Consider the following 17,717-nt stretch of genomic DNA (forward strand, 5'->3'; position numbering starts at 1 on the left):
GGTACTTACACACAGAAGAATATTTTATTTGCCTTTAAAGTTGTTGTTCCTGCTGAGTTTCAAACTAAAAATGCCGTGTTTCATAAATATTAAGACAGGCTCCCTTGTGCACTAAGCTTTTAGCGTCAAGTGCTTCTGTTTCTTACATCCTCATCCTGAATGATTAGGCTAACACATCTGCTTGCTTGGCAGCATTATGTTTTATGACATGGAACAAATGCAGCTGTCTACACCCTATTATAAATACTTACTTGATTGGGGCTGTTAATGTTGTTAACATTTTAGATGGTTTGCTTTGGAAACTAAAGCCAAACTTAGCTGGATTAAATTATATATATATATATATATATATATATATATATATATATATATTATAGCATATCGTGCCTGAAATAGCTTGGAATCTGCACTTGCATGAAAATAACACAAACCTAAAGTATGTATAGTAGAGGTGGCTTTGCAGCTGATGGAAGAAAACATCTCCTAGTCTGAGCTAATATGCTATCCAAATGCTCTAGGTATTTTGCACATAACAGATTAAAAATTCTATATGGAAGGTATAATACATTGTATATGTAGGTAATATATATGGCTCGTTAAAGCTTCCCAATGCATGTTACATCCTACTTGGAAATGACTTCACTATAGCATTTTGCAATGTGTCGTGACCTTTAGAAGGTCCTGTCCGGACCTTAAGATCATCCTCAGCTGCCCTTCTCCATGAGCTCCTGCCAAAGGAAGTGAGGTGGGTGGCTACTAGGAGGAGGTTTTTTTCTGCTGGGGCACCCCGGCTGTAGAATGAGCTCCCTAGTGAGGTTCGCCTGGCACCTACATTGTATTCCTTTCGGCGCCAGGTGAAGACCTTTTTATTTTCCCAGGCATTTTAGCATTTTAGCTTTTTAGACTTTTATCTTTGCTGTATTTTAATCTGTATTTTAAATTCCTGCACTGCTGCTAGGTTTTATTCTGGTTGTATTGTTATATTGTGGTTTTAATGTTCTATATATTTTATATTGTTTTATTGTGTGCCGTTTGGTTTTAATTTTATGAACTGCCCAGAGAGCTTCAGCTATTGGGTGGTATAGAAATCAGACAGACAGACAGACAGACAGACAGAAGTTTATAGGAGTCATAGTATTTAAGATGTAAATAAAGGAGGTCTGCATTTTAGATTTTGATATAAAGATGAATGTTGTAAAAGTAAGTCCTATTTTAAGACTCGCTCTTGCTCCTTTTGTTCTGGACCATGGCCTGTCTCCTGAACTTAACAGAGTGTTTGGAGCTTTCTTGAGCTGATTTGTAATTATTAATGCCCAACTTTTCCTCTCTTTGCTGGGCTGATTGGCTGTTGTTCCAGTAAAAGACTTGTTCTTGGGGGTGCTGCCTTGCTCTGGGAATATTGAATACATTTACTTTTGCAGTTTCCCCCTGTTTTTAACTTTCGCTCTGTGTATCATATGTCAGTTTACATATTTCATATGTCAAATACGAATGTCTTTAAAACATTCCTTTTTCTGGTCTACTCAAGCGTCTCTTGCTGTGCGAATGGCAATAGTCCAGCAACATGAGATCATTCTGAAGAAGGTCTATCCTCAGGTTAACAGTAAGCTTCGTAGCACAGTCACAGAACAGCTGGTGGCACTATTAGATTGCTTTCTGGATGGTTATGTTTCTCAGCTTAAATCTGTGGACTGGCCCGAGTGTCAGGAACGGTACAACAGTCTGGAAATGGAATATATACAGAGAAGATCAGAACTATTGTCACCACTACGTAAGTGTTGCTATTATTGCATAATGCGCTATTTAAATCCCTGCTAATGGCTTACACTCTAAGAAAACATGACACAAAGGAGATAGGGAATGGGAAGGCAGGGGAATAGAAAAATACCCCTTTTTTCTATTTGGGTTTTCCACAAATAGTGGCTTCTTATTTTTTGTCTTTCACAGCAGAATTCTCTTTTTAGGTTTGTAACACCAAATCAAAAATGTCGAATAGAATGTAAACACAGTGTTTCACAGTGTGAAGTTCAGTTGTTAATTTTTTTCAGTTATAGACAAGTGCTGAATTGCTTTTTCTAAAGATTGATATGGGGGTGGGGAATCATTTGCAAAGAATTATTAAGTAATACAATCTCACATGGATTCATTCACTACTGTCAGTGCCTAATTCTTTAGTTAAGAATAGAATACCATGGTTAAAGTCCACATGGCTACTGTTCAGACAAGAACTTGTCTGAAATTCCTCTTCAGCAACTGAATCCCAAACTGTTTCTTAAACTCTCTGACTCCTTACTCCTTTGCCAAATCCGTATGTTGCTTTTGCAGCTTTTGAGTGTAAGTAGTAGTTATGGTGAGTGGAGTTCTGTTGGACAGCTACTATGAGTGGATCTTTCAGAACAACTCACATGCTTTCAGAACAACTCACATTCGTCTCAGTTGTGCATTATGAATTCAGAATTTTGTAGTACCCTGATAAGGTTTTCTGTCAACAGTAGATATGGAGAGGTAGTTCCAATGTAAAACCTTTTTTTTTTTTTTTTCCATTTTTCTTCTGTGGGTTTTGCATTCCAGCTTCACGTTTATGCCCATATCTCAAAACTATTATGTTGTAATTAGCCTTAAGTTTGTAGACACTTTTCTGATAGCAAGACCATATCACTTTCAGATTCTACACAAATAATGATTAGAGACTACTTAGAGTCTTTTCAAATGAATCAGATGTTAATGCAAATGTGTTATTTATAGAACTTGTGCAAGATTCAAATACCTTTCCTCGAGAAAGCTCTTCTATTGTATTGTCCTAGCACTCCAATATTTGTTGCTGGGAAAAATTATTACACAAATGACAGAGGCACCTGTTCTTGAATGCGTATGGATATCCCTAATGGCAAATAGACTGTGCCCCCCACAAATTGCCCTACTACTTTGTATGTGTGTGTGGATTCTTTAGGAGTAGAGTGCTGAGCTCACACACACGCCTCTTAATACTCTCATAGCCTACTTTTACAAAATGGTTAAGTCGGTAAGTCTATTCCCTCAGCCCACAGCAGTGGTCTGCCATTTTAAAAACATTTTTTATTTATTTGAATGCTCTATGCTTCTTATCTGTTGACAGATCTCTCATATGTGGTCGAGATGTGCTGCTTGTATTGGATATTAGGATGGCACATGTGTTGTGCTAAGAGAGAAATCTTTCACTTGGTTTTAGTTGTCTGCAAAGTTTAGAAACGTTTTACTATTCCTACAATGGAAGAATGTGGATCTTATTCTGGGTTGTGTTGAAAGGTCCTAATAGGGTAAACTCTTCTGAAATGTTGTTGAATCTGTCTGACTGTTTATGGCATCATGAGCAGCTGGTTAAAAGGACCATGCTATATATCCATTTCCAGACAGTATACGTGTATATGCGTTAGAGATCTTGTGTGTAGATATCGTTTTGGAGAAATTCCGGCCATGGGGCACAGTTTCTGACAATGATGTCGATATTTATTGTCTAATCTGACAAGATAAATGTGTTTGATCCTGGGTGTTTTCCCTTGTTTTTGTTGTTTTTCCAGTTTCGCTTGGGCAATACCAGTTAGCTGCTGCTCTGGCAGAAAAATACTGTGACTTTGATATTTTGGTACAAATGTGTGAGCAGACTGATAACCAGCCAAGATTACAACGTTACATGACCCAGTTTGCTGATCAGGTAATGTTCTTCATTCACTCAAGCAGTGTGCTGAAACTAATAAACTATTCAGAGTAGTTTGTAGGAAAAATCTTTGTAGTTTCCTTTCAGAACTATGAGAGTACAGATTTTTCTCTGTTAAGCACCTATTTTACTGTAGTGGGATTTTAAAAGTCAGACTGGACACCTGCCCTGTCTAATCTTCATTTCAAATCCTACTGTTTTCCATATACAGAAACAGACTATCCAAGACCCTCATAGCTTACTGAGAAAATGCTCAGTGTTGCTTCCATCCTACTAAGCTTGTCCTTTACACAGATGCAGCATTCAGGACTGTGACTGGAGAGGTGTGGGTTTTTTGATAAACAAGTCAGTGTGTAAAACCCTACAGATCTGCCAAATAAGTAAAGGTCATAAAGAAAACCAGCACAACAGGAAACACTTCGTGTAACCAAATAAGAAAGTGAAGGATCAGGATGTGTGCAACTGGCTTCAGGGTTCCATTGACCTCTCCAGCCGTAGGAGTGATCACCTGATGACCAGCACTGGGTCAGAGGAGGGGCTGATGAGGCTGAAGCAACTAAGGAAGCAGTGGTAGACCCTGTTGACAGCTTGCCCTATGAAACACATGGATAAACATTGGACACTGGCATGAAAGGAAAAAACTGTCATAGTTTGAATTGGACTGAAACAGGGAGGTGCATTGTTAGAGGCCTTCCTTCCCTTGACTGATCAAAGTAACCTGGGCCAGTAGCTAGGGTAGGTGTGGGGGAGGGAACTCTTGAGAAGGGGTGTGTGAATAGCATCACACAGCAAGAAAACAGGCAGGAGTTGAATCCTTCAGAGATTGCTGTCCAGTAGAAGGTAACGAGTGAGAGAGACTGATGAACAGGGACAAAGACTCTCGCTGCTGTACCCCCACCCCACCCCTGACAAGCTGCAGTTGTGGTTAATGCTACAGGAAGGGGAGCCCTGAGAGGAGGAGGAATATGCTATGAGAGAGGCATGTCCAACGTATGTCTGGAAACAGTGCCATCTTGCCAACGAAACAAACTGAACAGAGCTTTTCTGACCATTTTAAATCTTTCCATCTGCCTTCAGAACTGAGGGCTGAAACAGTTGTTGTTGTTGTTCAGTCGTTAAGTCATGTCCGACTCTTCGTGACCCCATGGACCATAGCATGCCAGGCCTTCCTGTCCTCCACAACTGGAGATAAAGTGCTTACCCATCTAGAAGTTCCACATATCACATTTAAGTGTGCTTTAGCTTGGGTGGGCCAGCAGATGTTTTATTTTACTATGCCTGTGACATATCCACCCTTTTCACTGACCAGTTTCATGGCACATGTCATAAATGCAGTTGCATGTGATGGGGCTCACATGGAGTGTTTGTGAAAGGCACTTTGCCCGCAACTGCTGTCATCTCTGGTTCAACTCTTGAGACAGACTTCAGCAGTAGGATTGGTTTTCAATGCTGGTGCTTAGTCCAGAAAACGAGAGAGTAAATGTGGGAAGAATGCTTCAGAAGCATTCCTAGATTCTGTTCCCCTCATGAATGAGTAGATAGTCCCCCTACATCAGGGGTCCCCAACCTTTTTGGGTTGGTGGGCAGATCTAGAATTTTGAGAGTGTGTTGTGGGTACTCGCACAAAATGGCTCCCATGAAGGGGCATGGCCACTCACAAAACACCCATTTCCCAGGAAGCAAACGGGTGAGGCTAAAAGAGAAATAACTTGCCCGAGACTCGTGTACAAGGCAGAGATCGGGTCTGAGTTCTAAAACAACCAGCTGGTCTTTGAACCCACGGTTTTCTGTTCTAATACCCATTTCACAGAAGGCAAACTGATTAGGCACAGAGACAAGTAAATTGCCCAAGAAACTGAGTACAAAGCAGAAGTGGGATGTGAACCACAAATGCCAAATCTTACATATAGTCAGAGAGCTTTGGCTACTGGGCAGGATAGAAATGTAATAAAATAAATAAATAAATGTTTGCCTCATAACGCACAACAAAATATTCATTTTACAGCAAACTGATGATGCTCAGAAACATGCACATGTGCTTGATTAGGGTGTTGGTATTGTTTATTTCATTTATAAAGTTAAAAAACAGAATAAAAAGTATTTTCAAAAAAAGAAAAAAAAAACATGCACGTATGTGTATGCATACAAACAAACAATCCACCCACCTCGCCACATGATCACTAGGGGTATACAAACCCCACTCTCTGGCCCAGAGCGTCCGCTGGCGCGGGGGGAGGCAATCCGTCCGTTCCCCCCCCCCCCCGAATCCTTCCTGGCCGGCTCCGCTCCCCGGTGAGTCTGTGGAGTGGACTTTACGTAGCCTATCACGGCAAAGAGCAGGGATGCAAATGGCATAGTGGATGGCAGCAGATGGACCCAGACCGGCCGGCGCCAGGTAGGGTCTGTCCCTACTGGACTTCGCGGGGTGGCAGGGGGGAGCAGTCCGTTCCGCCACGGACTTCGTGGGGGCAGATTCTAAAGAATCCAGCCTCACTGGAGTCCGTGGCGGATTTCTCCGCCATCCCTAATGCTCACACACATAATGGGCAAAAGCACCCTCCCAAATCAGACCCCAAACAAAATATACCCCGTGTGTGCACATAGACAAAACACACTACGCCAAACCAAACAATCCAGTGATTGCACACACCATGTTAAAACAAACAGGCAAAACACCTCCCTCCCCACCATCCCTTTAGCCCCCCAAGATTCTCCCTATTGCCCACCCCTGCTTACATTTTTCTGGGCAGCTGGGTATGCTTCAAAACAAAACACTGGGCTGCAGCCACCCACCATTTTTATTTTCTAAGAATGTCTGTGGGGCCCACATGGGGCCCAGAAGCCTTTTTGAAAATAGAGATGGCACAGTGCTGGCCTCCCAATTATTTTTTTCATTTAAAACAGTTAAGAGTTTTTAAAAAGCAAGGGACAATTTGCCTGGCAGATGCCATGGGAGGTTTCTGTGGACACCACGTTAGGGGCCCTAGCCCTCCATGCACACACAAAATTGAGCATGGCTTCCAGGGTAGGCATGAGCCAGAGTTTATGCACACCTTTTCTCATACTTTTGTTTCTCATTATTCTTGCTTGTTTTTTCTCATATTTTTTTGAGTGCTGTTGACAAAATAGGTAAAGAGGGCTTTGTTTCTGTATATATTTTTTTGCCTTTTGCTACTGGCAGAAGAGAGCCACTGAACTGACTTGATGTACTTCTATTCCAAAAATGTATATGGTAAACGTAGCTCCTCTATTTAAAATCCTCAACTACTTGAAACAAGGGGTCACAAGTCCTTCACTTAAAATTTGCGGAGTAGTTCGGGTCACTTACTGTAGGTGACTTGTGTCCCAGCTTTTTGCTAAAAACGGTATGTTCAGAGTGAAATGGATTCATTACTTTTACATTACTTGTGTGAAAATACTTACATTTTCCATTCTCCCAAGATCTATATTTTTTAGTACAAGTTCCAGTTTTGCAAGCAGACCACATTCTGAGAAGCAGGTGCTTATGCAATTGTAACTTTTAGAATTTTTCAGATTTCCTTTTCCGTTGGTATTTGGAGAAGGGGAAACGAGGGAAGCTGTTATCACAACCCATTGCTCAGCATGGCCAGTTAGCCAGCTTCTTACAATCTCATGAGCATCTCAGTTGGCTACATGACATCAACAGTAATGATTTGGAAAAGGTATGCTTTATAATAAAATACAAAATATTTACCTGTCTTTGGTAGAGACTTTCTCCTGCACTAATCCGGCAGTGTGCCAGATTGTTGGTGCATTCTAGCACAAGGCATTGCACAATCCCATGCACATCACAAGATGCATGCTTGCACTGAAGCTGTCTTGTGCAAAGGCTTCCAAGTAGCTATTTGCAGAATAATGCCACTGAGAGAATTTGCAGTTTGCAGAATAATGCCACTGACAGAATTTCTTCCACTGGTGTATCTCTGGATCCCACCCCATCTAATTTAAATCTCTTGCCTAAAGTAAAAAAAATAGTGAATATAAGGCAGGCTAGTTCTTTGAAACTCTGACCCAAAGTAATTTGTAACCTCTCCAATATGTCTACAGTGCTTAAGATTCCATTTTTTTACACCTTTTTTCTTGCTTAACTGCTAGCAGTTACGTTTCTTCAGTGTTGACATATTAATGTACTTGTTTTGTTTGTAAACTGCAAAATTTACAAAAAAATCTAAAGTATTTCCTAGCCTAAATATTACATGGTGGCACAATATAGAATTAGGTAGTAAATACATTTTTTGTTAAATCTATCCTGTTTTATCTCTTTCTAAATCTGGTGGAACCTGTCACTATTTTAGTAAGTTCTTCTATCTCATGGCTATAATTATGGTAATTCAGAACATTAAAAATTCAAATTCTCTTAAATCTTGTGGAGAAACTCAATAGAAATCAAAATAATAATGCACTTCTAAAATACATGTAAAATGCTCTTACATAGAAGTCTTGCCAGGCTCCAGTGGCTAGATGACATTAATGATTGCTAAATGTTTGGTTATTGCTGTTAACACTAGATCTCTAATTGTGAATAACTATGCTATATGCGCACTCTGAACATGGCTTTATCTGCTAAGCATGTTTACTCAGAAGAAAGTCTCACTGAGTTAAATGGGGATTAATCCCTCATAAGTGTGTTTAGGATTGCAGCCTTAGCATAGGGTAGGAAGAAAACTCTCCTCAGCAATCTCAGAATTTGAACGTAGTGCTTATGAAACATTAATTTGATGTGTAATTGTCATAAATTCATTTTTAAGAATAATTTCTTTGTTTAGCATCTCTATCCTTCCTTTTGGTGTTCTGTAACTTTAATATTGCATATTTGTCAATGCTAGGCTCACCGAACATTACAGAATTTAGCAAATACAGAAACCCGGTACTTTGCAAAGAAGAAAACTCTTCTCGGTTTGAGTAAACTATCTGTGCTGGCTTCTGATATATCACACGTGATAGTAAATGAGAAAATCGAAGGTACTCCTTTTTCTTTTCTTTTTTAAGGCAAAGTTTAAACGGTCTCGTGTATATGTTTGAGGACCTTTATTTGTTAGATTTGTTGTGTTCTCAGCAACATGGTGGCTGACTGACAGTGGGAAATGTGGATACCAGGGTCTTGCTTACCAGAGCAATCTGTCAATTGCCACTGAGCTTCACCTGTTTTATAAAAAGCATATGTGTGATAACTTTTTAAGAAAATTACTGTTGTGGTTAGAATGTGCAAGTTTTCAGTCTTACTGATGAAAGATTACTGATGTCAACTAGCTATCCAATTTTTTGCCTAGAGGCAAGCGAGGTGAATAGAAAGTGGTGTATCTGGCTACTAAATTTACTGATAGGCCGCTCAGGGAAGTAGGGGTTGAGTCACTGGCCTACCATCTTTTACTCAGTTCTCGCAGGAATGCCAGTTGCTAGCCACTGTTTGCAGTCTTGTTCTTAGTAGTAGTAGACACCAATTAACCCTACTGTACTGGTACCTCTTTAATCTTCATTTTCAAAAAAATAACAGCGGAAGTAGCTTGTGCAAATCTTTCTCTTCCTCCTGCCAACACTTTCTCCAGAGGCTCAGGGACCTCCTGAACAGAGGGGGCTGTTCACCTGATTTGGGGTGATTTCCCCCCTCACACCTCAGCCCTGTATAACACAACCCCATGTGAAAAGGATTGGGGTGAGCGGAAGGATATTCGATGCTGCAGCGGGAAAGAAAAGAGAGAGATTGGTTGCGCAAGCTGCCTCCTGCTCCTACAATCTTTGGATGCAACCCATTTTCTTAATTTTAAATACAGTAAAGTATTTTAAAAAAATCAAAGTAAAACTAAATTTCAATAAGCTACTGGTTAAAGGAGCCAATTTGAGCATGGATATATGATTTTAAAAGGAACTTCTCTAGAAAATAAGACAGGCTAATTCTTAGTGTGTGAAGAAATGGGTTTGTCTCAGTACAGGTTAGACTTGGAATTTGCAGGCTTCTTTGCTTTATCATAGTTTCTGTATGTTTTGTAATAACTCATAATAGTTGTGTAGGCCATTCATAGATTAAATCAGCATTAAAAATACACCCATTTGTATAAACTGACCTTGAACAGGTGGCTTAAACTCTGCTTTGTTTCACATCTTTCTGATCTATGCAGATACAGTAAGCTCAAACTGCAGGCTCACTGAAAGCCTCCTAGGGTGCAATGAATTATTCATAGTAAATTAAATAATTTGGAGAACAAGTTACTATCTTCATACTCACTAACTATAGTAACATGTGCTGTTCTTTTTTCTTTTAATGTATTCAAGAAATTACTGAACAAGAGCGCTTTCTGCTGCACCAAGAAACGCTACCTGAACAGTTGTTGGCTGAGAAAAAATTAAATCTCAATGAAATGCCTGTATTAAGTGCCCCGCAGCTGATTGAGGTACATACCACTAATTGTCTTAACAGTATTATTAATTTGGATTTCTCAGTTACCCTATCCAAACAGAATAACATTAAAAGTAAAAAATGTGTAAACACTGTAATTTAGTCCTCCAAAGAATTGCATACTCTTCTGAAGGGCAGAGGACTGAAGTCTCCACTGTACTTAAAATGAACTGGGGTTGAGGCTGATAGGAACAGGTTGTTGCTCTTTTCACTTGGTTGTGTGCCTGAAAGGCAGTGTTGTGTTATGTTGGTGGACAAAAATACCTTGAAGACTGTATGTCCATTTGGAAACTAGCCATATTAGAGCTCTCTCAATAACATTTCATGTTACTTCCTTTTCTGCCTCCCTTTATGTGTGTATACCTTGTAATGAACTTTCTCCTGGATATGAAAACTTCAGTCTTTTACCAGCCAGGGTAGGCAGGGATTCAGGTTGGGTGTAAACTCGCGCAGCCCCTGACACACATTCTGCACTATTGAGCAACACGTTCATGACAGATCTAAATAAAAATCCAGAGTATATATTTGTACAGATAGCCCAAGGTAGAGCTGAGTGAGCATTGGGGTTCCCTCCCCTAGTGCAGTATGTACCACTTGTCAGACAAAATGGGAGAATGAATCACCTTCTGGATGGCAAACAAGGCTAGCACACAAAGGTTTCTTTACTACTACCACTTCCGCAGCATTCCTTATGATATCCTCATGTTCTCCTAAATTGGAGAATAGTAGTAATAGAAAAAACATACGTTGGTAGCAACCTGCCACTTTGTGAGTGAGTTTGGCTATTTAAAGAACGGTTGAGACCACTGAAAGTATTTTGCCCCTTCCCAAGAGCTCTGAAATTCACAGCTTCATGACTCAATCCATCATCTTGATGAGAGGACAGGATGGCAGAGATCAAAGGTAATGATCCAGCAATTATAGAAGTGTCATTTCAACAGTCCCCAGAACTGAAGCACCTGTTCTAGAGCAAAAATCAAGCCCAGCGCATGGCCTGCTGCGTGTTGATAGTATTTGGTATGAACATATGGCAGGACCTGTCCTCTGGTACTTTGTAAGGAGCCATGAATAGGGATGGCACTACATAAACCATAGGTTGTATACAGTGGTGGTTTTGCATTCGTGGGAAATGCTTATGCTCTCACAAGGTGGGACATCCAATTTTTAAAAATATTTTTATTGTAAATTTTTATAAGAAATCATTAAAAAATGCCTAAGTCACAACAATTAACTGAGAATTCATAAGTAACTAGGTCGAGTTCATTAGGCTGATTATAAATGTCTCTTCAATGCTGCTGTTGTTCACTCTTCAGGAAAAGGTGTCCTTCCAGAGGTTTCCATGCATTTTTGGAGGTTGTCTTCCATTCTCTGAATCATGTCACCAAAATGCATTTGAAGCTGATTGTGTTCTCTGTACTCGGATTTGTTTTCTCAGTTTTTCAGCTAATGCACCATTCCATAATGAGTTGTACCACATCAATACATTCAGTTAGATAATGTTTCCCAATTTTGGGCTATGATCTGATGAGCAGTCATGAACATAAACATTCACTAACATAAAAATTATCATTTCTTTGGATGGAACATCCAATTTTCACCAATCCCCCTACCTACTCCAGCCCTCGAGACCATATCCCATACTGTTCCAGAGGGTCCCTGTAGGTGGTGCAGCTGGCAAAAATTGGGTGCCCTGCCTTGCATGAGCAGATGTGCTTTCTGCTAGTTCAAGGGTCACTACTGGATGTAGTCTGATTACACTACTACTTATGACAGTGATGAAAGCCAGGATGTTCTGAGTCTGTCTCCCAGGGAGAGCCCTTTTTATGTATGTTAAATATTTTTCTAATCTATAAATCTCAATGACCTCACCACAATTGAGAGAAATTGAGCATGCTTGAGAGTCTGCTGTGCAATTTGAGAGCAGTAGACATCATCCTCCGCCTAAACCAGCCTTCCCCAATGTGGTGCTCTGTCAGAGGCTTGGAACCTCAAATCCCATCACCCAGCTACCGTGGCCAGTGGTCAGGAATACTGGGAGTTGTTGTCCAAAACATCTGCAGGGCACCAGGTTGGGGAAAGCTGGCCTAAAGTAACTCACACAGTTATTGTGAAGATAAAATAAGGGAAGAAGAAAACTATCTACACTGTCTTGAACACCTTGGAGCAAAGGTAGAGTATAAATATAATTAATAAATTTATTTCGTCCAGGGCTCAAACACCAGAAATTTTCCTGTGTCAGATAAATTGGCTGTGCACTTCCATGTTCACTCTACTGTCCTCTGCCTCCATATCCAGATGCCTTATCCAACAGATTTTTTATATGCATGGATAATTGTGGTTTACTCCAGCATTTATCTGTGGTTGCTTTGTGGCAGTATAAGAAGCCAGAGTATTGGACAAACCCACTTACACTTATTGATAGTACCAAGAAATTGGGATGCCATTGAGCTTAGCTTTAAAAGCGTTTCTTGGCAAATATGCTTTTTAGTTAGTTGAGTATTTTAAAATGTAGGAAACCACGGGGACAGACTGTTGTGGCAAAATGTGATATTTTTCCTCCTCAGGCCCTCTATTTCCTGGAGTCCATCCTGGGAGGCAAAAAGGAACCTGAGTGTGCTCAAATATAGCAAGGGTATTATAAAGTCTGTAAGCAGAAAGGGAAGAGACTCTAGTGTCCCCTAATCTTCCATCTTGGGTCACTGCCACCTACCACTTTTAATCCCTTATCCCAGCATGGGTTTTTCTTTCCACCTTATTCCTTTTCCTTGTGTTACTCAAATGCGCACATAATATTCCAAAAGCAGATGTGAAGGCGAAATGCAGCAGAAATGCAGATTACTTGCTACAGTGTCTCACCTGAGCAGGGTGATAATTTAGATAATAGTTTACATATTCAGTTTTCAACCTTACATTATTATTTGCATATTCTGAGCCACCAAGCTACATTCCATGCGAAATAGGGTGAAAATGCCTCTTAATTATTGTATAAGCTTGTGGGGTACAACCCACCTTTGGCTTTCCTCTGAGTTCAACTGTCCTTAGGATATTGACTTTGCTTTCAGTCAGCAGTTGCAGATAGTGATGCGGTAATAAAAGAAGTGTTAACCTTGAGATTGAAGGAATAATGGCTTGGATAAGTGAACAGAAGGAAGGTCATGGAAGATAAGTTTCTATTTCCTCCTTTACCCTGCATCCAGCTGCACCCCCTGAAAAGCCTCTCTGGAGAGTCACAGGGCCTTCTGAACAGTGGGGTGGGACAGGCTGCTGAGGGAGAAAGGAATCACTCCAAATCAGTCACAGTTCCCTCTGTGCCTCATCCCACATTGTTCAACAGGGTCCCCAAACCCTTTGGAGAGGGTTTTTAGGGGCCTCAGTTGGATGTAATGGGGGGGATGTGATGAGAAATGTTCCTTCTGTGAACTTCCTTCTGTGAACTTCCCTTAGGTTTCCACACATAGACTTGGAATCGATTTTGGATTTGATCTCGTATTAAAGTAAACAATACTAAGATGTTAAACATAAGCATCTCTTTTGAGGTTTTCCAGATCTTTTTTCAGGATATTGCAGATGATACTTGTTTGTAGATCAGTGTGAACTTAATTCTGTAATAGAGTACTTATTTGTGGAACTATGTTCCTAGCACAATGGTCTGGAATGCTACAGCCTAAAATGGTATGTAAATGTGAAGCCTATCATATAGCAACCTTACATGCAGAACAGTCCTTTCACTGTAACATGGGTGGAATGTGTTTCTAAAACCTTAACTACACTTCCTTACTATAAAAATACCTACAGCTGAATCAATGCATATTTCAGTGAAAAGGTCACATGAGTTAGAATATAGGGTGGTCTTCTCACAATGAGCTCTTTAACAAGATCACTTGCACTGTTTTGGAGTCTAAAAATAATTTTCTGTTTCCACCTTTCATATGGTAGTTATACATATGCCATGAGAACAAGAGGGCTAATGAATATGACTTCAAGAAGGCACTTGATCTGCTGGAGTATATTGATGAGGTATGAGAATGAATGAGAGATTCAGTGATCCAGGAAGAGTGGTTTTCAGTCTAACTGAAGTCCCCACCCCCACCTTGGCCTCCTGCCTATCTGGATAAAAGATTATACATACCCTCTTGCTTGTCAGCTATTACAATATTGAAGTCCACGTAATGCTGACAGTTTTGTCTATTGGTGGCCTCCTTTTTTATTAATGGAGGACCAAGTCTGTGAAGATAAAGGAATCGTCCAGAGAGCTTCGGCTATTGGGTGGTATAGAAATTAAATAGTAAATAAGTAAGTAAGTAAAACAACAACCAAGAACTGTACACCTGAATCGGTGTGTGCATCTTTTGAAAAGACAGTGTGTCATTTTAGAATCACTCTCGAAGAATTAAGTTAATTCTTAACAAATAATTAATAGAATTTTGAGAGTGTACAGATGATAATACATTTTAAAGAGAATCTACAAATCTCACTAGAAGCCTGAAGCCAAAGAATTCAAGTCAATAAGCTAGATGTTTTATTGCTGGTGTTTATTAATTTTAGCTGTTGTACCATTGTTATATGATTTCATTGTATGGGATTTTATTGTGGAAGCTACCTTGGGAGGGCTTTTGCCCTTAAAGGCAGCCTAGAAATATTTTAAATAAATAATAGACATGTGGAATCATATTTTCCTACACCCCACTTCCGTAGAAATGGCAGGTCACAGTGCTGCAGTGATGGAATCCATAACTGGTAGAATACCTCTGTCAAGATCTAACAATTCTATGTTTTCTTTGTCAACCTGGCTCACTGTCCCTAGCCCTTTACAACTCCCTTACCTGTCTACTTCCTTGCTGCCAATAGGGAGTCGTCCTGTTCTTTGGTCTCATGTGCCTTTTTTCCCCAGTCCTCATTTTTTCTTGGCTCCTCCTTTTTTCATCTTTTCTCCAGTACCCATTGTTTCAAGCTGCTGTCTGCTTTTGCTTGCTTCCTTTAATCTCCCTGCTTCTTCACTAGCCTCCCTAATACTTTTCTATCTTTCTCTCTATAGCATATATTCCCTCATGAGTTTAAAGCACTATGAGGTTTCTTTGGAGCCCCTTCTCTAGTTAGCTCATCCTTACCTCAGTTCCCTGTCCCCTCAGCCCATTTCCTCAACCCTCATTCTCTAATTTTCCTTCAGATTCCCCTCCATCACCTGTTTGGGCTCCTGGGCTGTTCATTTCTCTTTGTCCCAGAACCTCTTCCCCAGTCCTCAGGCTAGTCCTGCATGAGCTTTTAATCCCAGCCAAATTGACTTCTTTCTCTCACAGAAATTGAACTACAAACTGTTTTGCTCTCTGAACAGCTTATCGTTCTGTGCCACCACAACAAGTCAACCTATCTGTCTCTGGGGCTTCACTTCCCTAAGCACAAAACAATACTGGTTCTCTTTAAGGAGTTTAGATCTGTGAAAATTATAGATGGATAGATAGATATCTGGGTTCACACTGCCAGTCAGATTGCAGAACTGATAACTTTCCTGGAGGTCCAGTTGTTTGTTGAGAAAGTAGATGGCTTCTTCTTTGTCCCCTTCATCCCTGCTCTTTTCCTAATATATTTTTTCTGTTGAATATGCCTGTTGCTAAGTGGAAGACATTTTCATTGTTTTTGGCTCTTTTGCAAAGTTGCTTAACTACAATGGAATAAAAGGCATATTTTAAAACTGAATCCTCCAGTACTCCACTATTTTCTATAGATCCTCATCAACCACTCCACAAACTTTTCAAGCTCATCTGGTATTGGTTCTCTTTTCCTTTGGTTACCCCCGTTTTTGAGGTTCTGCCATGCTGCTTTTTGATGCACCCTGTTCCTTGGTTCCTTCCTCCTCCCCCAATCACGCAGTATCCCTTTTTCAGATCTCCTTCAAAATAATCATTTCTGACCCATGCCCTTGAAACATATTCCAATTTCTTACTTTTAATGTTGTTTTTAGCTTAAGTGAACTATCACATTTGAATGTGGATTCTTTTTCCTCAGTAATCTCAAATGTAATTTAACATTCATTTTTTTCTCCCACTTTAAATAAAGGATGAGCAAGTGGACATAAATTATCTTAAACTTAAAATACTTTGCAAAGCTCTTCTGAGAGATGGGTAAGTAAACACAATTTTATTCGTATAAAGCATGTTTACACTCCTCTTCAGCTGAAAAGAGCTGCTTACATAAGGTAAATAACAAAACAAGACAGTCCCTGTCCGTAGGTTTATAATCTAAAATACATGACGCAAGAGGAAAAGGTGATGAGAAGTGAAGTTGGAAACAAAACAAACTCAGACACTACTTCTTAAAAGTTAGGAGGTTTTCATAACCATCTGTTTCAATGGAAACAGTTCTGGGATAGGAGCCAAATGGAGCTGGTGCCTCAGCTGAGCCAATGTAGTGGCCTTGCTCCCCATCTCTCCCTCTGCTGCAGCCATTTTATGAGAATGTTTGATTACAATTAATCTTTTATTTAAACTTGTATTTTTCTGGTTTCTAATATCAAGTTGACTCTTTTACTTTAAACATTTTAAAGTCGGATCAGATTTAACAATGGTGGAAAGAAAGAAAGAAAGAAAGAAAGAGAAAGAAAGAAAGAAAGAGAAAGAAAGAAAGAAAGAAAGAGAAAGAAAGAAAGAAAGAAACTAGAAAACAGTACATAAAATTTTATAACAGCCTAAGATTTACTCATTAAATTAGTAAAATCTGTTAAAATGCCTGCTTCCTAAATGATAGTAGTGTTTGTGCCAGGCAAACCCCTTCAGTGGTGTGGGGGTAGGCATGGGGGGAGCATTCTATAACCAGGGCCATCACTGCTAAGAAAGTCCTGTCACTTGTAGGTGATCATACCTCTGATGGAAGAGATACCTAGAGTAGGGCCTCGGTAGAATATCTTAGAGAACAGGCAGGTTGATATGGGAGTGGGCATCCTTCAAATTATACTAACAAGTTAAACAGGCATGTAAAAGTTCAGAAAATTCTTTTCTGAATTCTTCAGACAGAACTATGCTTTAGTAAAGACCAATTTATGTACGTAGAACTTGTGGAATGATGAAATACTGTAATAAGTTTTAGGGTGGAAATCCAGTCATGTGAAGCAACCTCCTCCTGCTTTCTGATCCCCTGTTTGAGGGCACATAGGGGGCTGCAGGGGAGGATGGAAATACCCCCCGCCCCCTGGCCTGGTTCTGCTGACAGAGGCAGTTCTGTCAGCAGAAGGACCACATTAGATTTCACCTTAGTGCTCAAAGTGCTTAATATATTCAAAATAATCCTTACAATAATGCCATCAGGCAGGTTAATATTATTCTCCTAATACAGACAGGGAACTCAAGATGCAGTGGCTTACCTAAGATTATCCAATAAATTATGGCTGAATTGAAATTTGAACTGGGCACTTCTTGACTAGTAGCTCTTAACCATTATATCATGCCAACTTTTTTGGTCCTCTGGACAACTGAGAACAGTAGGGTTATTTCACACATAGTAAGAAAGATTGCTGATTATAAACTTAAACTTTTCAAGGCATACTTTCCATGTGCCATTTATGGAATTGCTTGCAGTTAAGACAGCATTTGAACTGAAGCCTCTTCCACAGACAGC

The 17,717-nt window shown here is 40.0% G+C and overlaps 1 protein-coding gene across 1 annotated transcript in view; it reads left to right on the plus strand.

The window, feature by feature from the left end:
- Positions 1-17,717, plus strand: part of NUP133 (nucleoporin 133) — a 43,006-nt gene that overhangs the window by 21,327 nt on the left and 3,962 nt on the right. The window contains exons 18-24 of the mRNA XM_084828120.1: positions 1,529-1,771; positions 3,558-3,691; positions 7,219-7,377; positions 8,542-8,677; positions 9,986-10,104; positions 14,046-14,126; positions 16,164-16,228. Coding sequence (XP_084684246.1) covers positions 1,529-1,771; positions 3,558-3,691; positions 7,219-7,377; positions 8,542-8,677; positions 9,986-10,104; positions 14,046-14,126; positions 16,164-16,228 — 937 coding nt within the window. The remainder of the gene's footprint in view (positions 1-1,528; positions 1,772-3,557; positions 3,692-7,218; positions 7,378-8,541; positions 8,678-9,985; positions 10,105-14,045; positions 14,127-16,163; positions 16,229-17,717) is intronic.

This window comes from Heloderma suspectum, chromosome 1 (genome assembly GCF_057233095.1).
Source record: "Heloderma suspectum isolate Gila_16-S chromosome 1, 16-S_ref, whole genome shotgun sequence".
Classification (NCBI taxonomy): domain Eukaryota; kingdom Metazoa; phylum Chordata; class Lepidosauria; order Squamata; family Helodermatidae; genus Heloderma; species Heloderma suspectum.